A 22,294-nucleotide genomic window follows, 5' to 3' on the forward strand; every position below is an offset into this window, starting at 1 on the left:
CGCTGGCGGCGTGGGACAAGATGAGGCAGGGCCAGAAAGCACGAAGGAATCCAGGCTGATGCCTGCCCTCAGGTGTCTGGTTAGGCTGAGAGGGAAGATGCTTTTATTTAATGTGCTGATAAGCCCAGAGTGTGGACTTTACACCTGGCACCAGGCTTTTGGCAAGGTGTGTGCATCGCAGGAGGAATTACGCAAATTGTTTAGTGCTGGGGGCTGTGTGGTTTGCTCCTGAAAACAAAGCCCACACTGTGATGGTTCAGCTCAGGCAAAATGAAAGCTTATGGGTTCCCCCCTACCACCCCCTTCCTTAATAAGGTAAAAATATTCCAACCCTGTAGTTTTATAGCATTAAAACTTCTGGTTTCATTGGACTAGGCTGGCTAAATTACATTTTATGGACAAATACTGGTGTCATTACTTCATCTGCTGGGTGAACAGTGAATTTGTCATGTTTGGAATGCTTCCTGCAGAGTCTGCTGGGGAGGACTGGTCTCCCTGTCCCACTTTCTGTCTTATTACAGCCCCAAGGCAGTTATTTCTCTTTCTTTTGATGAGTGATGAACAGGATATTGTTTCAGCTCTGTTATTATAATTTTTAATCATGCCTTATAATTTGTGCTGTATCCTACTTGTGGAAGTGCAAGTAGGAATTTGCAGGAGTTGTCTGAAGATGCAAACACAAGACTGTTGCCTTGTTAATGTGTAATTGGCATGTGTCAAAAGCCATATCTGTGCCTAATAAGAAGGACTTTCTGACCTGATCCAAGCTTTTCTCACAGCTTTGTGAGTGAAAAAGTGGCAGATTAATTGGCAGCAAATTGGTAAAACTATGTCTTAAAAATTAAAAAATAAAAAAAAAAACAAAAATTGATTATAAATATAGAAAAGTTGTAAAGGAACTGTGATACAGGTTAGATGATGACGTATTAAAGACAAACACAAGGTTTACAATCCAGGAGAAAAATGAAAAATAAGGGATGTTACCAGGGTGAGAAAGGTAAGAGGGTGAGGAATCTGGCAGCAGAAAAGCATGGACAAATGAGGAAAATGTAAAATTCTGTGTGTAATAAGGAAGGAGGTCACACTTAGAACCTTGGTGTTGGTCTCCTGTCCTCTCTCTGCTCTGCAGACCACAGTGTGACCTGACATCCAGAGGTGGCTGTGATTTACAGCTTTTGAGGGTTTTAAGGCATTATATCATCTTTGGATTGCTACCGTTCCCGTGGTGCAGCTTCCACAGCTGTTGTTCCATAAAACATAAAAAGGCACATTAAAAATCAGAGTTTTTGTAAACACTTTGGAATATTGAACTGCTCTGTCAATTTAAGATGCTGAGCTCATTTTCTTTTTCAGATTGCTCTTTGAAAGGTAGCATGAATATGTTGACATTTTGGACAGTTCATGAAAGTAAAATGCTGATATTGTCAGAAATTTAGCAAAGGGAAGAAACCAGCATGACAGTGCATTAGTTGGAACAAAGTAATTTATAATTTTTACAAGATGCTTATAAAAGTCTAAGATTGCATATACTTTTAGGGGGTTTGTATTCACCATCACAAATAAGGTGACCAAAGCATCAGTTGTTTTGTGTATTCTGCATTTATATGATCTCCATGCATTCATTAGTGCTTATACCTGCAGCACTGTTTCTGCTATGCAATTGGATTACCAAGCAGCAATAATTTCATTGCAGCAGTTGTTTTCCTTTGATATTTGTGCACCTAGGGTGTTTGTGAGCATGCCTATGTGTCTGTATTTGAGTGACTATTCCAGCAAATGGGTTTTATTGCCCCAACTGCTTTTCAGTGACATTTCCTCAGAAAGCAGCTCTGGCACCTGCTGCTCAGCCAGAGGCTGTTGGTGGTGCTCCTGTCTCTGCTTGCTAGGAAGCTCTCCATTTATGCTCAAAGGCAGGAAAATGGGAGTATAGGAATGGTGTGGATTATCCCCAACAGACAACCCCACCCCACACAACTCTTGCTTACTCTTCACCGTGGGATGGGGGAGAGAATCAGAAGGGCAGAACTGAGGACTTGTGGGCTGAGATAAGAACAGTTTAATAATTGAAATATCACGGTAATAATGAAAAAGAAAATAAGGAAAAGAGAAATAAAACTCAAGAAAGTCAAGTGATGCAAATGAAAATCAGTTGCTCACCACTGACTGACTGGTGTTCAGCCAGTTCCTGAGTGCCTGCTGGCCAGCTTTCCCCACAATTTACACACTGAGTATTTGGTCTGCAATATCTCTTTGGTCAGCTGGGGTCAGCTGTCCTGGCTGTGTCCCCCCACAGGTCCTTGTGCCCCCGAGTGTCCCCCCTGGAGCTGACAGGTCCTGGACTGAGTTTGAGAGCTGCACAGCAGCACCCAGCCATCAGTGTGCTCTCAACATTGTCCTCATCCCTAATCCACACAGGGCACTGTGGCAGTGCTGGGAACAAAATGACCTACCCCAGTCAGAACCAGGACAAGAGCTGTAGAAAGTTCACAAGTCATCTTTGTAGTTCTGGAGCACCAAGTTTGTGTCCAAGTGTGGCCAGGCTGTGAATGCTGCTGCATCTTGTGAAATTTACTTGGATTTACCCAAATTACTGGAAATGCAATGACAAATCTGTATAATCAGGGTCTTCCCATGAGCAGTCTTCTTCAACATCTGATCCAGCTTTCAGAAGAGTGGATTGTGGGTTGCAGAAGGGAATGTGGTGTTAATGGAGGAAAACTGATGGCTGAAATTGTCCCCAAACTTGATCACCATGGAAGAGAAGCCCAAAGGGCTGACACAGACATGTCATGAGGCTGAGCCAGGACTGTCCAGCACTGAAATTCTGGGTCCTGGAGCTTCTTTTCTGCCCTGAGACTTGCACAGTCAGTGTGGTCAGTCAGCTGCTGGTTGGCTGTGTCTGGCAGGGAGCTGGGGAAGGGTGAATTCCACAGTGCTTCCAATAATTTCACACCTGCATTGCTCAACAGAGCAAGTGTGCTGTGTAAGAAAAAGCGGGGAGAAGTGTAGAAATGTAAGGAGTGCTTTTAAAGGTTTACATAATCTTTTCCATTTTGCTTTAAAGGCAGAGCTGTTTTCAGGAAAGGAAATTTGGCAGATGAGAAAAATGTAGTTGGGTCACAATACCAGCAGAAATAATAACTCCCCCTGTATGCTTTATGGCATCACTGGGTGCACTGGTGAGCTAAAGCCACTGCAGCTGGGAGAGGACATCATCCCTGTGGGAGGGATGCTGTTTGCCAGGCATGCAGTAAACCTTTGGCAGAGCCTGCTGGAGAGCCCATTCCAGTGATGCTGGACCCAGCATTGTCTCTGGTTATTATACAGCAGCTGAGTGCTGGGAGCTGTGCACAGTACAAAGGATGGTATCTCTGGGTGTAAAAATTAATGCAGTTTCTGGGAACAGCCAGAACAATAAAATTTTACCACTTGTCTGTGAGAAGTTGCAAGCTGTTTTTCATATTCTCTTGTAGCCTTTTTCTTTTAGGGTACACTGAAAAGAATATCAATGAAAATTGTAGCCTCTCATTGTTCTGTTTCCCATAATTTTTTCATACTAAAATAAGGCCTCTCCACCCTTTGTTCAGACATGTATGAAGCATTTGCTTATGCATGCAGTGTGTGAGGGACACTGCAAAGGAGCTCCAAGATCTGTGTTGTACAACCCTTGCAGCTATGACTTTTTCTGCTCCTTGGGGCTGGTGAAACCCACACTGTCAGCCTGAAAATAGGGCTTTGCTTTTAAGGACAAACTGGTCTTAAAACCCTGTTGATAATTTCATGTTTTAAAACAAGAACATTCATGTTTCCTGCCTTAGCCTCAGGCTTGCTGGATGTTCCTGTCTCCTTTAGCTCTCAGATATATGTGTGATTTGAAAGGATTCCTTTTAACCAGTTCCGATTCTGATCATTTTTTTTACTGTTTTCATTGACATCAGTTGGCTTTGTATCAAGACAAATAGGTCAGTCTTGCTTGCTGTCTTCTCCCTGTTTCACTGCCCTGTGAGGAAGAGGTGTGCAAATGCACTTCTGCTGTAAAGGTGTGCAGAGATGGATTTTTAGCTAAAATGCAGATAGGACAGAGAGCTGAAGCTCTGCTGTAGAGCTATCCAAGGTGACAGATGGGATAACATCAGTGTGAGCTTCACCTGCTTGGGAAATAGTGCCAGTACTTAAAATTAGAGGTGAAGGTGGTGAAGCCAAGGACAAAGAGTTCGAATGCACCTGCTTAACTTCTGTAAAGATTTTTAAAAGGCACTGCCTCTTACTTGGCTGGCCTTGGGTGAGTAGAAGGGCTTGAGTGTGTCAAGGAGGTTGGATGGAGTGGCAGAGGCTTTTATGGGTAACAAAGGGGTCTGCTTTGATATATGTGACAGAACCTTAATCTTAGCATTAAAATTCTTTAATACTGTTCAGATGTTTAACTCCTCATGGAAGTATTCAGTGACGGCAGGGATATGTGGAGTCTGGTTCCCTGCTGTCCCTCTCTGTACTGACTGCTGGGACTGCCCAAAAAACAGAGCAGAGCTGGGTGGTGAGGCCCAGTTGTTGGCAAAGATGGAGTGAGAGACACAACAGAAGCAAGAAGTGCCTCAGATTTATGTAAAAGGCTTCTAAATTGAAGGACAAAGGGAGCTTGGATGATGGTGATGGAGGTTGGCCCCAGGTCCCTGTGCCAGGTTCACTGGAGCTTCAGCTGCAACGATTCCCCTTTGGAACTTTGACCACCAAAATGATTTCTTCCAGTAGTGTTGGGCCAGTAGGAAATGCTGCACATGGAGAAGTGCTGTACAGGAACATGGAGTAGCACGAACCATTTGTTGGCTAATGCCTACTGGTTGAAAGGCGCCAAAATTTGTAAGGTATGATATCATCAGCACTGGTAATGCTGGTCTGATCCATAAACTGTTCTGCAAGTCTGCTTGAGGCTCCTGTTCTTTATCAAGGGTTCTTGCCAGGGATGGTCTTTATCTCTTACTGGCTTATGACAGCAATGTTAATCCTTCCAGGCTTCAAGCATCTTGTGGATTTTGCAGAGTTTGGGAAGAGAGCATCATCCCTAACCTGCTGTGGGCTCTACCTTGGCATGTGTAAATTACCCAGGAAGTGATGATTGGAGGGCTGTGTATGTATGTATGTCTGTTTAAATAGAACATGACAGTTCAGCAGCACTTCTGAATTGGCCATAAACAACATGCAGTGCTTCATCTTGTGCAGAGAGAAACCCAAACTGACGTGCAGCTGGTGGAGGCTGCTCAGCTCCTGGCTCACAGACGTCTGGCACGTGACATTCATTATAGAGGTGTTCTGCCTACACCTGCTTGGTTCGTTCTGATCTTCTGAAAGAGCAGACAGCGCTCAGCCTTCTTCCTCCATGCCACAGAGCAAATGGTGGGGTTAGGAGTGTTCTGCTCCCAGGATTTCAGAGAGCACAGGTTCCCCTAAGCTTTGGCTGGGGAGAGGAAGCGAAGGTTTGGTTTGGCCCATGTGTAGAGAGCTCCCTTGAAGGAGGAAATTCCTCCTGGCAACTGGGGGCTGGCATCTCTTTGGTTGGACCCCTCCTACACCTCGGTGTGTGGAGGAGTGCAAGTGTAGTTCCAAACAGGGTCCTTTGTAGGACCTGGGATAATGCTGGTTTTCTAGAGAAAGCCAAGTTGCAATTCCTCATGCTGAAGTTGTTCCTGGAAGTCACCTCAGAAAAGGTCTCTAATTCAGAGAACAATAATAAATCCAGCCTCTGAGTGCTTATGAGCAGATATGCAGTGAGTATAGGTGGGGTCTTTCATGATGGATGGGTGATCCTTGTGTTTCTCCTTGCAAACTAGTTCCTTTGCAGTCAGCTAAGGACAGAAACCTGAAACTCATTGCTCACTGAACAGTAAGGGTTTAATAATCTTATAATCTTTCTTTTAATGGTTGATGTTTGGCCCAAATAGATGCTGATCAGGCACTGATATCCTGTGACTGGTCCCTTGGCTTTAGTAAATGCTTCAGTCTGGTAGCAGATACCAGCATCAGAGCCAGCAATAATAGTACCTACATGTGCAGACTCAACAGGGATGTCAAAAAAGGAGCACAGAGACACAATGGAGCTTGCACAGATGGAGGGAGTTGCTCCCTCAGACTGTGATTGAAATGGTCAGTGGTGCAACTTCTGAGAAGAAATCATGTTTCAGCTTTGAGATGTTGCAGGGTGCACTGTGGAAAGCTGGAGCTACACCTGTGAGGTTTCACCTTCCTGCCAGCTCCAGGCAGTTACCATAGAACTGCCCTTCCTGATGGAGCAGTTTTGGTAATCCTGTGGGTATGGTTTGGATGAGGGCATGAGGAGAGGGGCTCTGAGTGTCCCGGGGATGGGTGACACTGCTGGAGAGGGCTCTGAGTGTCCCAGAGAGGGGTGACCCTGCTGGAGAGGGCTCTGAGTGTCCCGGAGAGGGGTGACCCTGCTAGAGAGGGCTCTGAGTGTCCCAGAGAGGGGTGACCCTGCTGGAGAGGGCTCTGAGTGTCCCAGAGAGGGGTGACACTGCTGGAGAGGGCTCTGAGTGTCCCAGAGAGGGGTGACACTGCTGGCTTCGTGCTCTGTGAGGTCTGTGGGTCACTTGGTGGCACAAGGCATGTGTCAGGTGGCTTTACATCCATCTGTAAAGTGTCTCCCAAGGGAATGCCCCGATGTGATGTGTTGTTCATTCAGGGACAGAGCTGTGCTGCTCCCAGACCCCAGCAGCCTTCTGAGATCTCCTGGGTTGGGTAGATGGCCCTGTGGAAATGGTGGGGAAGTGCTGCTAGTTGGTGAAGATGAAACACAGGGGAGGAATGTCTCAGTCCAAGCCTTCAATGAAAAGGCTGTGGTTAATTTTTTAAGGCTTGCAAGTCAATCTAGCAAGTTTACAATGTGAAGCCAAAGCCAGTGCAAGAGGCTGTGATTACAGTCAGGCCTAAAATGCTGTAGAATGCTTTTGAGACCCATAATTTCCAGCATAATTAGCATCTTCCAAAGTAACAGATGTTGCAGCATCTGAAGGAAGGTGGTTGGGAGTGGATAGTGTTTTCTTCAGACAGGGTCCAGGTTGCTGCTGAATATTTCCCAAGCTTGGAGTCAAGCAAAATAAGCAACTAGAGCTGAGGGTGCTGTACTGACCAGGACAAGGGAAGAGGAGGGTGTGGCAGGTCTGTGTTTGCAGACAATACAGTGACAGCTGAAGCTTCTTCATTTCTCATTTAGTGATGACTGAAGCACAGAACCTCTACCAGGGGCTGTTGATGCAGAGCTGGTGCTCAGAGACATCATTTGAGGGATCCCTCTGTAGTTGCTCAGTGGCAGCTGTCAAGATGAGTCCTTAGAATTCAGTAACACTTCAAAACTGCAATTAAAGGCTCTGAGAAATGTGTCTAGCTAAAAATTAGGTAATTTTTTTCTCCCTCTCTCCCCGCCTTAATTGAGGATCTCTCCATTGTCCCCAAAACTCATGCTTGGTCTTGCATTTGCTACTGAGCTTTTATTTTTCTAGCCCACACTTGAATCACACATTTGCAAGGAGAGGAAACAAGCACATTCAAAAGCAGAAAATAAGAGTAGTTTTCATTTTCTTTTTTCTCAATGAATCGGATGCCTTTTGCAAAGCCCATTGAATTCCATGTGAGTTTTCCCCCTGACTTCAATGGGCTTTGGTTCTGGCTTTTAGCTCCTGTGAAAGGTCCTGGACTATCTGTGCTGGGGTGACAGGGAGGCTTGAAGAGACAATTCCCAGAGCTCTTCTCAGCCAGGTTGCTAAGGAGACTTGGCCTGGCCAGGGTCCTGGAGCTCCCCCCTTCCGGGGTTATTGTCTGCTGCCCCTGCCAAGGCTCTCTGGTGGCAGCAGTGCCACTCTCTCAGCCACAATCCCTCTCCACTGGCCTCTGACAGCAGCAATTCCTGCCCTACCTCTCCCCTCTGCCGGGTGCTTGGCGAGCAGCTTCTCTCCCCTTGGCTGCTCCATCCTGCTCCAGGGCTGGAGTGATGGGCTTGAGTCTTCTGCTCTCCTTGGCTGCGAGAACTGGGGCATCTTCACCTCATTGAAGCATCACTTTCCTCTTTCTCTCCTCTCTCCTTTCCCCTGACCAGCAAACAAAAAACAAATTTGGAAATAAAGCCAAGGATGGGAAGGAGATGATGACTCCCTTTTGTAGGAATCCTCTGTTCAGGGGCTTCAGTTCCTCAAAGAGCCAGTCCTCAGGATTCCCTGTGAGGTGTGTAGTCATTTCCAGTAGCAGGACAGTCTCCCACCATCTCTAGGGGTCCTGCAGTGCTTGGAACTTCCTGGGAGCTCCTTCCATTGTGCCAGTTTTTTTGGAACTTGGAATTGTCCAGCTTTCCTGGATTCTTTGTCGTTTTATCTCTTGGAGGGAGGTATTTTGAAGATTTAACATTAACAGGCTAAATGACAGTTTCCTCAAAGCCTTTTGGGCAAGGTCTCTTTGTCAGTCATCCCTTCAGATAGAGACTCTGTTTGTCCACAGATAAGGGAGAAGAAATGCTCAAGCCCTGGGCACTTTTATGGTGGTGTAAAATTTAGGTGCTTGTGGCCTTGAATCTGATATTCCTCCTGTGAGCAATCATTTTGACTCTGGCTTTTGTAGATAACTGATTCCTCAGAAGGGGATGATGTTGGTTTTGTATCTAAACTGCAAGCTGATGTCTGTCTCTTAGGGTGGGATGCAGCATGAAAAATGTTGAGGGTGATTTTTTTTATATTAGAGCATATGTTTTTGCCTTGATTTTATAACGCATTGTGTCAGCAGTGAGGTTGTAACACTGAAATTTCAGTGTTCAGGCAGCAAAGATTTATTTCCTCAAGGTGGTTCTTCAATATGAATGAACAGGAGGAATAGTGAAATCAGGCTCCAGAGCTATGAAATTTGTTGCCAGCTTGTTTTGTATGAAAATATTGTTTAAATAACTAGAGATGTATATGGTCACTATGTTTTAGTGATGATCCTGTTTCTAATTATTAGGTAATGATAATATCACTTTCACCAGCCTTTAGGATTTTTTTTTAAAGGCAACTTTGAGTCCTTTGCTGGTGTTCAATAAAAAGGAACACACTGTTTCCATCTAATATTAGTGCAGCTAGTGGTTTGAGTGATGATATCTGCTTACAAATGTACAGCTTGTATTTTAAATGCTGAATAGTGACGTGAGATTTATGAAAACAGCTTTGACAGTACCTGTGCTTAATAGAGTCCTTAGATGTATGTGTGTTTGCAGAGAACTAGCATAACCTCAGGATTTTTTTGGACAACATCCTGAAATGAGTATTTCCAAGGAAATGTGCTGTACAAAATTAAGTTTGGTCATTGGTAATTAGTGGAAGTTTCTTTGTAGTTATTTCCCCCAATTCTGAGTGTATTTTGTGTGCCCTTTGGACCCCAGGTTTGCCATGAAGCCCTGCTGGATTTGCATGGTGATGGTTTTGTTCTCCTGTGCTGTTTGCCCCTGTGGGCACAGGACAGGTTCCCCTCTGCTGACATGGAGGAGTTGGTGAACACTGATCTATGTGTGGGAGGGCAATCAAAGTTTATTTTTAACACATTTGCCTTTAGAGAAGAAATTTCACAGCCAGCCATACATATATACCCATCTGTATGCACACACTTTAATTATTTAAAATTAAATTGGGGACCAAGAGTGTGAGAACTCTGCTTTTGCTCCTTTGCTTTGCCTTCTCTTTTTTGGTAGAGGAAATGCTTGCCAGTTATCAATAAAAAGATTAAATCATTGATAGCTATCATGGTAAACTAAACACATCTTGTGTGTGGATGCTGGCATAGTAGGAACTTTTCCAAGATGTTTCAAGCCTTATTCTCTGGTTTGTTAAAGGGCAGAGAATAAGGTCACAAAGGAAATCAAACCCTGATGTGGAGAAATGAAACATGAGGCCTACTGACTTCTAAAAAACATTTTAAATAACATTCTCTAAGGTTTCATTTTATACTGAAGGCAGCTGTAATAAGTTTTGGAAGATGGTGTAAGGTTTCTATTAAAGAGAGATTTTTGCTTGCTGTTTTTGTACCCAAATGAAGGAATGAGGGAGATGGAATTAGAGCTTATTTAGTATAAGGTGAGAAACTAAAAGTTCTCTCCAGAACTGTAAAATAGTAATTTATATGTTCTTCTGCAATTTAAAAATTAAAAAACATGAAACTGTTCCTAGATCTTCGAAAATGACACACATAGCAATGGAAAATTTAGTAACTGCAGTGCAAATGCACTTTTGCCACAAGTGAAATAAGACTGCTGCTTTGTAGTGTGCTGCCAGCATAGCCTCAGTGAATAAATTCCCAGTAGATGTTTGCTGCATGCCAAATATATTGGACTGTATAAAAGATCCCATTGTTCAATGGCATCATTATTTGCTATTATGCTCACAATGTTTGCTTGTGAAACAATTTATTGGAGACAAGTATGTTTAAGAAGGAATGCTTGGTTTGAAATTCAGCTGATTTGGCTTGTAATGTCAGAGCTTTTACAGTATATAGCCTCTAAAAATAAATATTTAGGTCCGCTATTTTTTACTTATCTTTGAAAGAATTCCTGGAGCAGGAGAGAACGGGGAGCTGAGGTTGGGGATGGCCAGTGAGCATTTCACTTCTGATTCATAGAATTGTTTATTTTGGAAAAGTCCATTAAAATTATTGAGTCCAGCCATTAACCCAGAGCTGCCAAGGCCACCACTAAACCATGTCCCCAACTGTCACATCTACACACATGACTTTTAGATGCCCTCCCTGGGCAGCCTGTTCCAAAGCTGGGCAACCCTTTCAGTGAGGGAATTTTCCCTGATATCCAACTAAACCTCCCCTGGCACAACCTGAGGCCATTTCCTCTCGTGCTGTCACATGTCGCCTGTGAGAAGAGCCTGACTCCCACCTGGCTAAAACCTCCTGTCAGGGAGCTACAGAGAGTGAGAAGGTCTCTCCTGAACCTCCCTTTTCTCCAGGCTAAACAGCCCCAATTCCCTCAGCTGCTCCCCATGAGAGGTTGACTGAAAACGTGTGAGAAATGCTTTTGCATGGGCATTGATTAGAAGCTGAATTGGCTCACATTAAACACACTTCAGCTTTCCAGAGAACTCTGTATTTTCCTGTGTCTTGGTGGGAATGAGAATGGAGCAGTGTTTCTGCTGCTGTGTCTGGGTGAAGCAGAGAGCACTGGTGGTGGTGGCACTGATTAGAGCATTTTAGGAAGTTGAGCTGCCTGGTTTGTGCATCCTGCACACTGAGGCTTCTGCTGCTACTGTTCCCTTTGGTTTATTTTAACACGCTTTAAAAATTAATCAGTAGTATTTCTTCTTAATGTGTGGAGGTCTAGTCGAATCAAGATGTTTTAGAACTCGGAAGTAACTATTACGGTAGCTTAAAAAAAAAAAGGAGATATTTTACCTAATTAGGGCTGAGTTAAACCATGGAAAATGAGTGAAGTGTTTAAGCAGGGCGTCCCCCCTCCCCACAAATGGCTATTCTTTAAATTGCAAGCGTAGCACTCAAGCCATCTCCTTTGAACTGCAGGTTTTGTTACACGCTTTGGCTGCGGTGTTATTTCGGAGGAGTCAGCCAACAGGCTTACAGGGCTTTTTGGCTGGCGTTCACTTACAGTTCTCTTGGCAGCCCTGCTTATTTATGCATCTTCATTTGTCTCAGTGTGTCTCTCGTGCTCCTCTCCCCTGCTGCAGAGCGCTCCCCGCACCGGCCCATCCTCCAGGCGGGGCTCCCCGCCAACGCCTCGGCCGTGGTCGGGGGCGATGCCGAGTTTGTCTGCAAGGTCTACAGCGATGCCCAGCCCCACATCCAGTGGATCAAGCACGTGGAGAAGAACGGCAGTAAATACGGGCCGGATGGGCTGCCCTATCTCCAGGTTTTAAAGGTGAGGCTTCGCAGATGCCATCAGGGGTGGTGCCTTCTTTGGAGCGTCGCTCTTAAGTTTATTTGGGGTAAATCCAAGGATTTAGAGTTCTGAACTTCTTTTGACAGTGGAGATGTTTATGTTACAAATGAAATGATGAGTTAGATAAACATTTGCTTGTCTGAATGCTAACTGGGCAGCTTATAGACACTGTTTTGCTCCTTTTTACTTCCATAAAAAGACCTTTATATCTGAATGTTTCGGGTATGACTTGTTCAGAAAAAATTGAAAACCCTTCTAAAGAACGTCGTTGCCGTTTTTGTATGGGTAGAATGCATCCAAAATGTACCTGGGACAATCTGCTCCATTTCTTTCGTGTTTCTTCAGCCTCTTGTTTTCAAAGTAACATGGCAGCTGCTGCCAAAAGCTTGCTGGAGGACTGAGCTGTCTGGATGCTGAGCCTGCAGAGATGTCTGGTTTGGAGCAGTGTATTGGTACTGTCATTCCTGCCAGTTTGGAGCAAGCCTGACCAGGGAAACTGGAGTTTTCCAAGCTGGGTGGCATTGCCAAAACTCTGACAGGCAGGAGAGGCAGCTCTGTATCTGCTTGTCCCATGCAGTACCTGCCTAGGTGGATTCTTTTTTCTCCCCACGCTGCTGTTTTCGAACTCCTCGTGTGATGCTTCAGATGTAAGAAAATCAAACGACAACAACCAAAAGGAAAAAAAAAACAAAAAACAAAACAACAAATTCCAACCCCAAACCCTTCAATGTTTAGAGGCTGATGTGGAATATTCTGGTGACGTGTTGGTGGTGGGACCATAGACAGATTGGTGTCCATTCTGGGCAGCAGTGACGTTGTTCTCCTGTGTTATTGGTCTATTCTAGCACTCGGGGATAAATAGTTCCAATGCTGAAGTGCTGACACTGTACAATGTGACAGAGGCGGACGCTGGAGAATATATTTGTAAGGTCTCCAATTATATAGGGGAGGCCAACCAGTCTGCCTGGCTCTCTGTTCTGCCAAGCGCACAAGGTAACAATGTTTTTTAAAGCAAGCTGGAAAAAAATGGTGCTTTGGGAGACTGCAGGCAGCTTGTAGGATCCTCTCTGGCCTTGGTGGTATATGTGTAATCCTCCTTTGGTGATGCAGCTGGTGTCACATCAGCAGCCATGGAAAAATTCCCACAATATTCTCTGTGTGCCAGAAGCACTGCTTTGGTCTCTGATGCTGATCTTTACTCTCTCTTTGGTGTCTTTGTGTGTGTGTGTCTCCAGTTTTGTCGTTCATGCTGCGTACTCTGTAGTTCACACAGAGGGTACTTGGTGAATAACGTAATTGCAACCTAGTAATGTGTGTTTATATATACACATGGGGGTGTATATGTATGACCTGTCCACTTAAATACCCACTGGAGCGTAAGTCAGGTCAGTTTTGTCACTTATAACTTCCCACCTCACCTGTGACTGTGCAGGTGGGAGGTTTTTTACAGGTCTTACTCACCCATTACTAACTGGCTTTTACTAAGGAGTAACAATGAAGACAAGCAACTGTGTGACTAGAGCCCACAACTAAATTTGCCTCAAAATGGTCCAATAAAAAGGTATTCATTCCCTGATGGTGTGTTTCAAAGTAACATTTTTGAATGGAACAGAGATCAAAAGTAGCAAACACTAATTTCTCTAAACCTCTGTCACTGAAACGTTGATGCTGATGCCCTGATGTGCCCATCTGGGGCAGCTAGGAAGTTCCAGGCCTAAGATTTACTCCATTTGCATGAGTTTGGATAACCACTGGTACTTGGATTGGTACACAGTGTCAAGATAAGAAGTCTGGAAGATGACCAGTAAAAAACTCAAAACTTGCAGAGTTTTTTTTTTTAACCCTCAATCCCTAAGATGTAGAAAAATATGTTTTATTTCATCTCCTGGTTCTCCAACCTTTGAAGTCTCTTCTCTCCCACCTGTGAGAGCCACAGCTGAACAAGATCTCTGATTTCTGAGCAAGAGTTGGAATACTTTCCACTGTGCTTCTAAGCAAAACACCAAATATTTCCAGATTTGCGATTTGAAAGAGATTTGGTAACTCTTCACAATGTACAGTAGTAGTCACTGCTCAAGAGTGTAGTGCACTGGGTGAGGAAAGGATCATAGACAATCTGAGACAGCTACTAAGTTGTCTTTGGAGCAGAATTTACCCTTTAAAAAATCATTTTAGAGTATGTTTCTGTGGTAAATTCTTTCCTCTGAAACAGGTATCTACAAGTGAAGGATCCCACATTCTGTCCTGCTCAATTTTCTCTTTGTTTTTCTTTCAACTTTCTCTTGCTATAAAAGAAGAAGGAAAAAAAAAAAAAAAAAGATTTGTGGGTGAATTTTTCCATGTCTTTTTGATTGCATGCATGTTTAGGTGGTGAGTTTAGGTCTGGTGAAGGGTGTTGATTACTTTCTGAGGTGAGCTGGGACCTGTTGGTAAACGCCTTTTGGATGAGGGACTGTGGATGGGGAAGGAGCTTTGCATCTCTCCACCTCTGCCTCTACCAAGTGCAAAGCCCTGTGGCTCCATCTCCCTATCCACAAAAATTCTTTCAGTGTCTAGCTTTTTCTCTTGCTTCCCTCTTGTTTTTTTTTTAGGCTGCCGGTGTTAACACCACGGACAAAGAAATTGAGGTTCTCTATATACGGAATGTAACTTTTGAGGATGCTGGGGAGTATACATGCTTGGCGGGTAATTCTATTGGGATATCCTTTCACACTGCATGGTTGACAGTTCTGCCAGGTATACACTGCTCTCTTTCTGTGGTTTTTCCTCTTTTTTTTCCCCCACTCCCCTTGTTGATTGCTGCAGAATTAGCACAGCTTCTGTCTCAAAAAAAAAAAAAAAGGACTTTTACAATGATTTTGGTTTTCCAAGCACAGTTGTCTCAAGCCAGTGAGTTGTTCTGTCATGTATTTGCGACTCCAAAAACCAAACAGCAACAACAGAAAAAGGGAGTGGAGCGTGTGGCTACGGCACTTAACTGAAATGTTTTTACATCATCAGAAATGCTAAGGAGCTGCATTTTCTTAGCACTTCAATGAGACAACTGAAAATCAGCCCGTAAATCATTGTAAACTTTTTCAAGAGGTTGAAATTCAGTTCATTACAAGATTTGGAATTGATTTGGTCATAGTTATGTACTGGCTCATTAAAATACCTGAGCTATTCAGTGTGATTCAATTCATTTTCACCTATCACGCAAATCTCTCATGGAAATTCCAGTTTCAATGCCAGAGGATCATGTACAGAAGCAGTGCCTTCCATATCTTGGGAATCGGCTCCGTGCATCTTTAAACATTGCATGCTCTAAGGAAACAAGTAGTCATTTGCTTTTGCTGCAAAGCATGTCTTGCTGTTCTGGGGTTGATGATGTTTCTGTCCCTAAAAGAAACAAACATCAACGTGCTTTATTGCCTGAAAATTATTATCAGCTGTTAGAAGACGTAACTGTAGTTGGTTTTGACATTAGTCAAATTTTCTCATTTATAACTGTTGGCAGCTGCCTCAGGAGTTCCTTTGGAAAAAAAACCATGAACCACCTGAGATTTGCTGGGTCATCTTGTGCTTTATTAATTGTTAATCCTAAGTAAGAGGTACAAAACCTGCATGTGCATATTGCTGAGGTTCACAGTGTGGGAGTTAAACGTTCCCACTGTCTGCAGATAATTCCTTACCTTTTATTGAAATGTATTGAACAAGGCAGCTTTATTCCATCTCACTCTGAGCTGAACCCCGAGCCTGTGAGGTGTCACCAAACAGGCAGAGCAGTGCTTGTGTAGAGCTCGCTTCTGCTGGCAATGTTTGCATTTTGCAAGTGCTTGAACAGCATTTTTTTTAAACCAATTTTCCTGAACAAAGTATTTTTATAAGCCTGGAAAGGCACAAGAAAATTTCAGCTTGAAACGTGCATTGCTTGCGGAGTGACCGCTGATGGCTGTGGAATGCTGTTTACCCGGGGGTTGAATCCCAGATAAGGGATTAGGGACCCTGTTTGCTCATGTAACTGTCTTGAAGATAGCTTCGAAATGGTTTCAATCAGAGTAACAGCTCTGTAGAACCACTCCCTCCAAAATCTAATCTCTAGGCCAATAACCACTGATGAGGTTACTTGAAGCATGCAGTCCTCACTGAAGAGGGCTTGTCAATTAATGTGTTGCTAGCAATTTGTTTTTCACTTCAATTACGCTTTTTAATCCAGCTCTGGGCTCCTCAAAGGACCTCGGAGGAGCTGGGCACCCAGCATGAAGCACAGCTGGTTAAGCAGCTGGAGAGCCAGGTCCTTGAAAACCTTTTGAAACCCCTAAGCTGAGTTTATACACATGATGGGGGACAGATTCATCCTCTCTTTCCTCTGTACTTAAAGATCCTAATGAAAATTTTGAATAAACAGGCAGACTTAAGCCCAAACATTTATTTGCAAATTCAGACACTTTTCATTCAGGCTAGCTAATGCACAGTTTTGTCTTTAGATGTGCTTTTGTGTGGTTCACAAGAATTGCAGTGCTTTTAAAGTTTGACTCAAGTAACAAAATGAGCCTGAGCCTAGTTTGAACAGTTTTTTCTTCCCTCTAAAATTATCCCTGATGGAATATTTCAATGTATGTGTATGTACCTACCTAGGCAGGTGGTATGTGTATATGTTTGTGTATGTATACATAGATGCACAAACTCACACTCAGTGCAAACTGAGAAATCAAATCTGGAAAAAATAATTACTCTCAGATTGCAAGATGGCCTAAACATTCAAAGTTCTGAATACAACACCAGACTTGGTTCTATATTACCATTACTTGCTCCAAGTGCTTTGCCCATTCTGTGTGCTAACCCTGTGGCATGATTGTTCCCTCCTAAAACCTTCCCATCCAGCTCCTGAGAAAGAGAAGGAATACCCAGCCTCTCCAGACTACCTGGAAATAGCAATTTACTGCATAGGGGTGTTCCTGATTGCCTGCATGGTGCTGACAGTGGTCCTGTGCCACATGAAGAACACCACCAAGAAGCCAGATTTCAGCAGCCAGCCCGCTGTCCACAAGCTCACCAAGAGAATCCCCCTGCGCAGACAGGTAACAGAAAGTAGATAAAGAGTCTCAAAAACCTTTTTTTTTAACCCACCCAACTACGCCAGCACATCCTTCTGCTGAGTGCTTTGGAAAGGGAAATGAGTAGGGAGATGAATGGATTCTAGCAGATTGCGGTAGGGGTGTTGGGATAGAGAGGATGTCTTAGCACAGTGATGTGTGTCTCCAGGAAATCAGGGTAAGGCTGTTAGGGAGGGGAGACATGTAAAAACTGAAATCTGTTCTGTATTAGCAGTCTGTAGATGGGGGGCGGGGGGGGAAATATGTATTTCAAGTATTTTGGGGCCTGATCCTATGGCTTGTTGGAGTGAATGGAAAAAATGTTACTGCCTTAATGGGCTTTGGAGCAGAATCCTATTTAATTGTATATTTATGTTGTTTCTAAGGTGGTTATTATTGTGGTAACTAGGTACCAGATACAGAGAGGTATTTTTCAGGATGACTTTTGAAGACTGATGGGAGGGAGTTTCATAGCGAGGCATCCAGAAAACACCCCAAAATAGAAAAAAGAGTGTAATAAAGTGAAAACAGGGGAGATACTATATCAGATCTTGGACGGCTTGATTAGGGTAATGATGCTTTTGAGCAAGAAACAAAAGCAAGTGCCAGATTTATAATGCACACAACAGCATCACATGAAATATATTTTACAATTGTTTGTGGCTGACAATGAGCATTTCTGGAGAGGGCAATGCCATGAGCAGCAAACCAGTTGAACAAGTAACAGGACTTTGGCTTTATCATGGGCCACCACTTGCCAGAACAGCCTCTATTCCCACACACTGTCCTCTCCTGAAGGATCTGTGGTGGTTTTAGAAGCTGGAGTTTAATAGGTTTTGATTTGCTTGCAATAGGTCTTGAGGCCAGATCTCTGCACCCCCAGGTTTCAGCCCTGCAGGATGGGGGGTGTTGGAATCTGTGGCTGTGGTTCAACTCAGCAGCCAAAGAAATGCTGTCCAGGGAGGTTGGATCCAGGCTCTGGCCAGGGAATTGGGATATGAGGGTTCACTTTGTGTCCATCTCCACCATGAGTAAGTGGTGCAGGATTACTGCAGATTTGTTTTTACAGCCTGTCCAGAATATTGTCACTGTCAGAGTAACACATGTCCCTTGGAAAGGGTTCTTCAGTGTGGGTAAGTGTTTGAAATGACATGCCTGGGCACAGATAGTGGGAGGTTCTGAACAGCATTACGTATTTCGGGACCCTTGTGTCAAGTTTTTTGAATTTCCTTCATTAAAAATGCCAGGGAGTGGAATGCTTCAGCTACCTTCCTCTGATTTCAGTATTTTACAGAATCTTGAGGTGGATCACCCGGGCTTTTTTCAATCTGAAAGATATTTGATTTGTCTTATGAGCAAAAACTCTTAATTCTTATTTTTTCTGACTTTCTTTGCCACTTTAGTTAATCTGTGGAGGCTTTTTTTTTGTATTTTTAAATTTTTTTAATATTTTATGATATTACTCATTTATTCAAGTATCATTTGGACAAAGAGGGACTTTTCACTCTGAGTGTGTCAGAAAGTGTGATGAGAAGCTCTCAGCTCAATTCCCACATCTCTCTGGCTAGAATGCTGTGCAGCTTTCTGGACAAAGGAGACCTTTCATATGTTGTATGTGTAGCCAGAAAGATACATATAAACTGCTTAGATAGGAGATGTTTATTAGATTTTTGCCTAAATATAAAAGCCTAATGACACAGAGATAAGCTGGTGGTATAAAAATACCTAGAGTTTGGTGTGAGCTCAGTTGTGTCAGCTGGAAATGATTCCTCGGGGAGAAGAGTGTTATTTCATTGCATGTGACAGCAGTGCCAACCACTGCCCTCAGCTTAGCTATTTATCCTTAAATGATGCAATATGGACCTTCTCAAAAGCTATTGTTTTCACAGAGGAAAGAAACTGTCTTACAACATGTTTGTCATGTTGGGTTTTATCAATTCATTTCAGTATTTTTACATTTTTTTAGCTGAAATGGCATTTTGCTTTTAAAACTGGGAATATTTTTTTTGAAAAATATTTGTATTTGAAAGTGCAAATGTTATTTCAACCCCTAGGCAAAAAACCCACTACTCCCAATTGTTCCTGGTACTGTTTTGTTGGCAGTTGCTCACTGAAGGTCTCTCTGCTTTTGTGTCTGCATGGAAGAAAATGTGACTGTTGTAAGCATTGTCTGAAATCTGTATTTCTGGTTTGATGATTTCACTGGTCAGCTTGCAAAGGCAGGATGAGTCCTTCAGTCCCTGAAGATTTGCTTGTGAATATTCCTTAGTTTTTCAGTGGTCATCTCCTTGGTGCTGAGGCTGCATCAGCTCTTTAGTTTCTGCATCTTTTAAAGTTGGTTTTGGATTTCAGGGCTGTTGTCAGAAGTGAATAATTGAAAAATAATCCAGATGTTTTATTTAAAGGGCGTTTCTGGATCATTCAACCCTGTTTTATTGTGCCACCAAGCTCACTTTGTTCCAATTTATTTGTATTTCAGAGGGTTGTATTTGAACTTGGTGGGGTTTTGTCACTAAACCTTTCTTTTTCTGTGGATCACAGATGTTCTCCCTTTGTGCTGTGTGTGGGAGGGGTGAGAGAGAGCGAGACGCTCGTGGCAGGTAGGCTGGGAGAATGAGGCAGGGATCCAGGGCTGGGTGATGAGATTTGTTGGAATTCCAGAGAAATGAGGCCACAGATTGGGAAATTCTTGATATTGTTTTCAAAGCTCTTCTGCTGCTGGGTCAGGGTCCCTGAGGATCTGGGCTGGAAAATAATCCTGGTTCACAGGGAGACGTTTGCACAGCTCTGATGCCATCTTGTCTAAGCAGGAGAAGAGTCTTGCTGAGTAACATATGGTTTGGTTTGGATCTTCCTGCACTGTTTAGCCTGAGCTACCGCAGGATTTTATCATTCCCCACATGCAGGCGTTTTTTTTTTCCCTGCCAAAATGCGGCTCTTTTCACATTTATAGGAAGGGTCAGGATGAAGTCAGGAATTATCAGTTCCTACTGCCTACAGTCCTCAGTCCCCACCAGGAGCTGGTTCTCAGTTTTCAGGTTTTTCCAGGGAAATCCAGCAGGCAGCTCCTCTTCTCATCAAAGCAGTTTAAGTGTTACCCATGGTCTGCGTGGGGGTACCAGCTCGAGAGGGAGGGGATGAAAAATTTGTGGGATTGAGAATAAAGAGTAACCTTCAATAGGATGTACATCTGTTTTGTAGACCCTTTATTTTAACAGCTAAATTGTAATTGAAGCAGACAAAAAGAGAGTCCCATCTCTTGTGACTTGCTCAAAGTCAAGTACAAATATTTGTGATCACTAAAGGTTTTTGTTAGGGCTGTCACAGTCAATCTGTCAAATTTGGACTCCCTCAACATGTCTTAAATAGGAAGCAGTGACTTTTTTATGCTCAGTATTTAACATACACTCCCATTAATTTATGTCTATTGTTGTTGTTGTAGAGTCTAATCCTTCATAAAGATATCATGGTTGGGTTTGTGATGAACTGATGGGTTTAAAGCAAGGCTTGAGCTCTCCCAGCAGAACAGTTCAAAATGGTAGTTCAATAATTCAAAATGATGATGGCAGAAAAAGAAGAAAAGTGATTAGAAAAAAGGAAAGTAATGTAGTATTTCATGTAATATTGAGCAGCCATATGATCCTTTTTTAGGGGAATAGACTATGAAATACAAAGATTAATACACAACTGTCAGTAAGATATTGTTGAATGGAATTTTTCTTTAAGTTTTTATTTTATTTTTTTCTTTATGCTTGGATTTTTCTATATGGAAACTACTGTCTTGTCTAATGGTACTTATTGGATGTTATTTTGTGTATAAGTGTTTCCAAATGAGTGCTTCTCATGGAGGGGTGGTGCATGTGTTTTAAATGTCAGTACTTAACATTAGGATTACTCAGTTTTGTGTAGGGCATTTAACTTTGTATTTTCCTGCATCTGGTCACTCAGATGGGCTATTTCTACCAGCAGCTAACAGCATTATTTACTAATTATAATATACAAATATGCATATGATTTCAAATTAACTTTTACAGCAGAGCCTTCAAAAAGGCTGACAGTTATAGGAAATCACTGCATGCCTGCTAAAATGTCCCAGCATGAGTGCCAGAACTGACAGATTTAGGCTCCAGGACATGGTATGAATTATCAGTGGAGGAAAACACCCTTCATAATCAATTACAGACAATTACACACTGCTCTGCAGCTGATTTTGCCACATGGCATTTAAAGATTCCAGCAAGGATTTGTTTGTTTTAAATGCTCCGCTGCTTAGAAATGCTTGTAGAGCATTAACTGAGAGCTGATTAAACACAGTGTGTTGGCCAGAGGAAGAAAATGGAGTTAAAATGGAGATATAACCATGCATTGATGTGTGAGGTTTGGGTGCAATGGGCTTTTCTCCCACTTTTTCTCTCTTTTTCTCTTTTTTCTCAAGTGCAGACACAGAGCTAAGGGTCTGTCTGAGGCTGGTGCTGTTCTCACCTCTGGCCTGCTAGAAGCACAAAGGATACACACAAGGAATATTTTCTGAATATTTTCTGTCTTCTTGTTGAGGTTAACTTGTACCACCATGGTTCTTTCCATGCTCTGCTCAACTCAAGCTGACTTTCACCTTTCTTTCTTTAATTAAGCACTCAAAATAGCTCCCTATTGCAGTGTCATCACTTAAAACAGGGTGTCAGCACACTGAGTGGGCCCCCACCTTGTTTAATTCACCTGTATCAGGTGAACCTGCATGGTGAGGGGCTGGAGAACAGAGCTGCACATGGTAAGCTGGAAAAAAATGAAAAAAAAAAAAACATATGGAAAGCTGCCACTTAAATGTAGATTAAAGCTGACCATGTCTACTGACCTTGGAATAGGTAGGATTTTCCCCAGTCTTTTATAGTGTGCTCTAAGGCAGTGAAAAAGAGATGCTTGAGGGAGGAGATCAAAGGTTAATTCTTTCTTATTGCAGGAAAGGTGAGAGGCCATTTCAAAACAGAAAATCTCCCCCAACCACAGGCCAGGCTGGGCTGGCTTCATCTTTTCTGGAGCAGATTTTTATAGCCCTTGAGCTCCTGTAACTCCTTGTACTGCTCCAGTTAATCAATCAGGAGAATATTCCCTGGGAGTGTAGTCTATTTGTCTTCTCCCAGACACGGAGTAGTTCCTCTGGATTTCTCATCATTCCTATTCACGTTAATGCACTTTGGTTACCTCCAGTATCTCTGGCCCATCACACAGCTCTGCTGTGAAGTAAACACGTGGAGTAGTGTTAAAAGGGAAACTGGCAGAGCCTTTAATCTGCTTTTTTTTT

At 43.1% G+C, this 22,294-nt stretch overlaps 1 protein-coding gene across 3 annotated transcripts in view; it reads left to right on the forward strand.

Moving 5' to 3' along the window:
• FGFR2 (fibroblast growth factor receptor 2) overlaps window positions 1-22,294 on the forward strand; it is a 75,193-nt gene that overhangs the window by 34,841 nt on the left and 18,058 nt on the right. For 2 of the 3 annotated variants that reach the window (XM_062496764.1, XM_062496765.1), the window contains 3 exons: window positions 11,709-11,899; window positions 14,512-14,656; window positions 16,784-16,980. In XM_062496764.1, the coding sequence (XP_062352748.1) occupies window positions 11,709-11,899; window positions 14,512-14,656; window positions 16,784-16,980 (533 nt within the window). The remainder of the gene's footprint in view (window positions 1-11,708; window positions 11,900-14,511; window positions 14,657-16,783; window positions 16,981-22,294) is intronic. The other variant, XM_062496766.1, reaches the window with a different exon arrangement.

Source organism: Cinclus cinclus, chromosome 7 (genome assembly GCF_963662255.1).
Source record: "Cinclus cinclus chromosome 7, bCinCin1.1, whole genome shotgun sequence".
NCBI classification, from domain to species: Eukaryota; Metazoa; Chordata; class Aves; order Passeriformes; family Cinclidae; genus Cinclus; species Cinclus cinclus.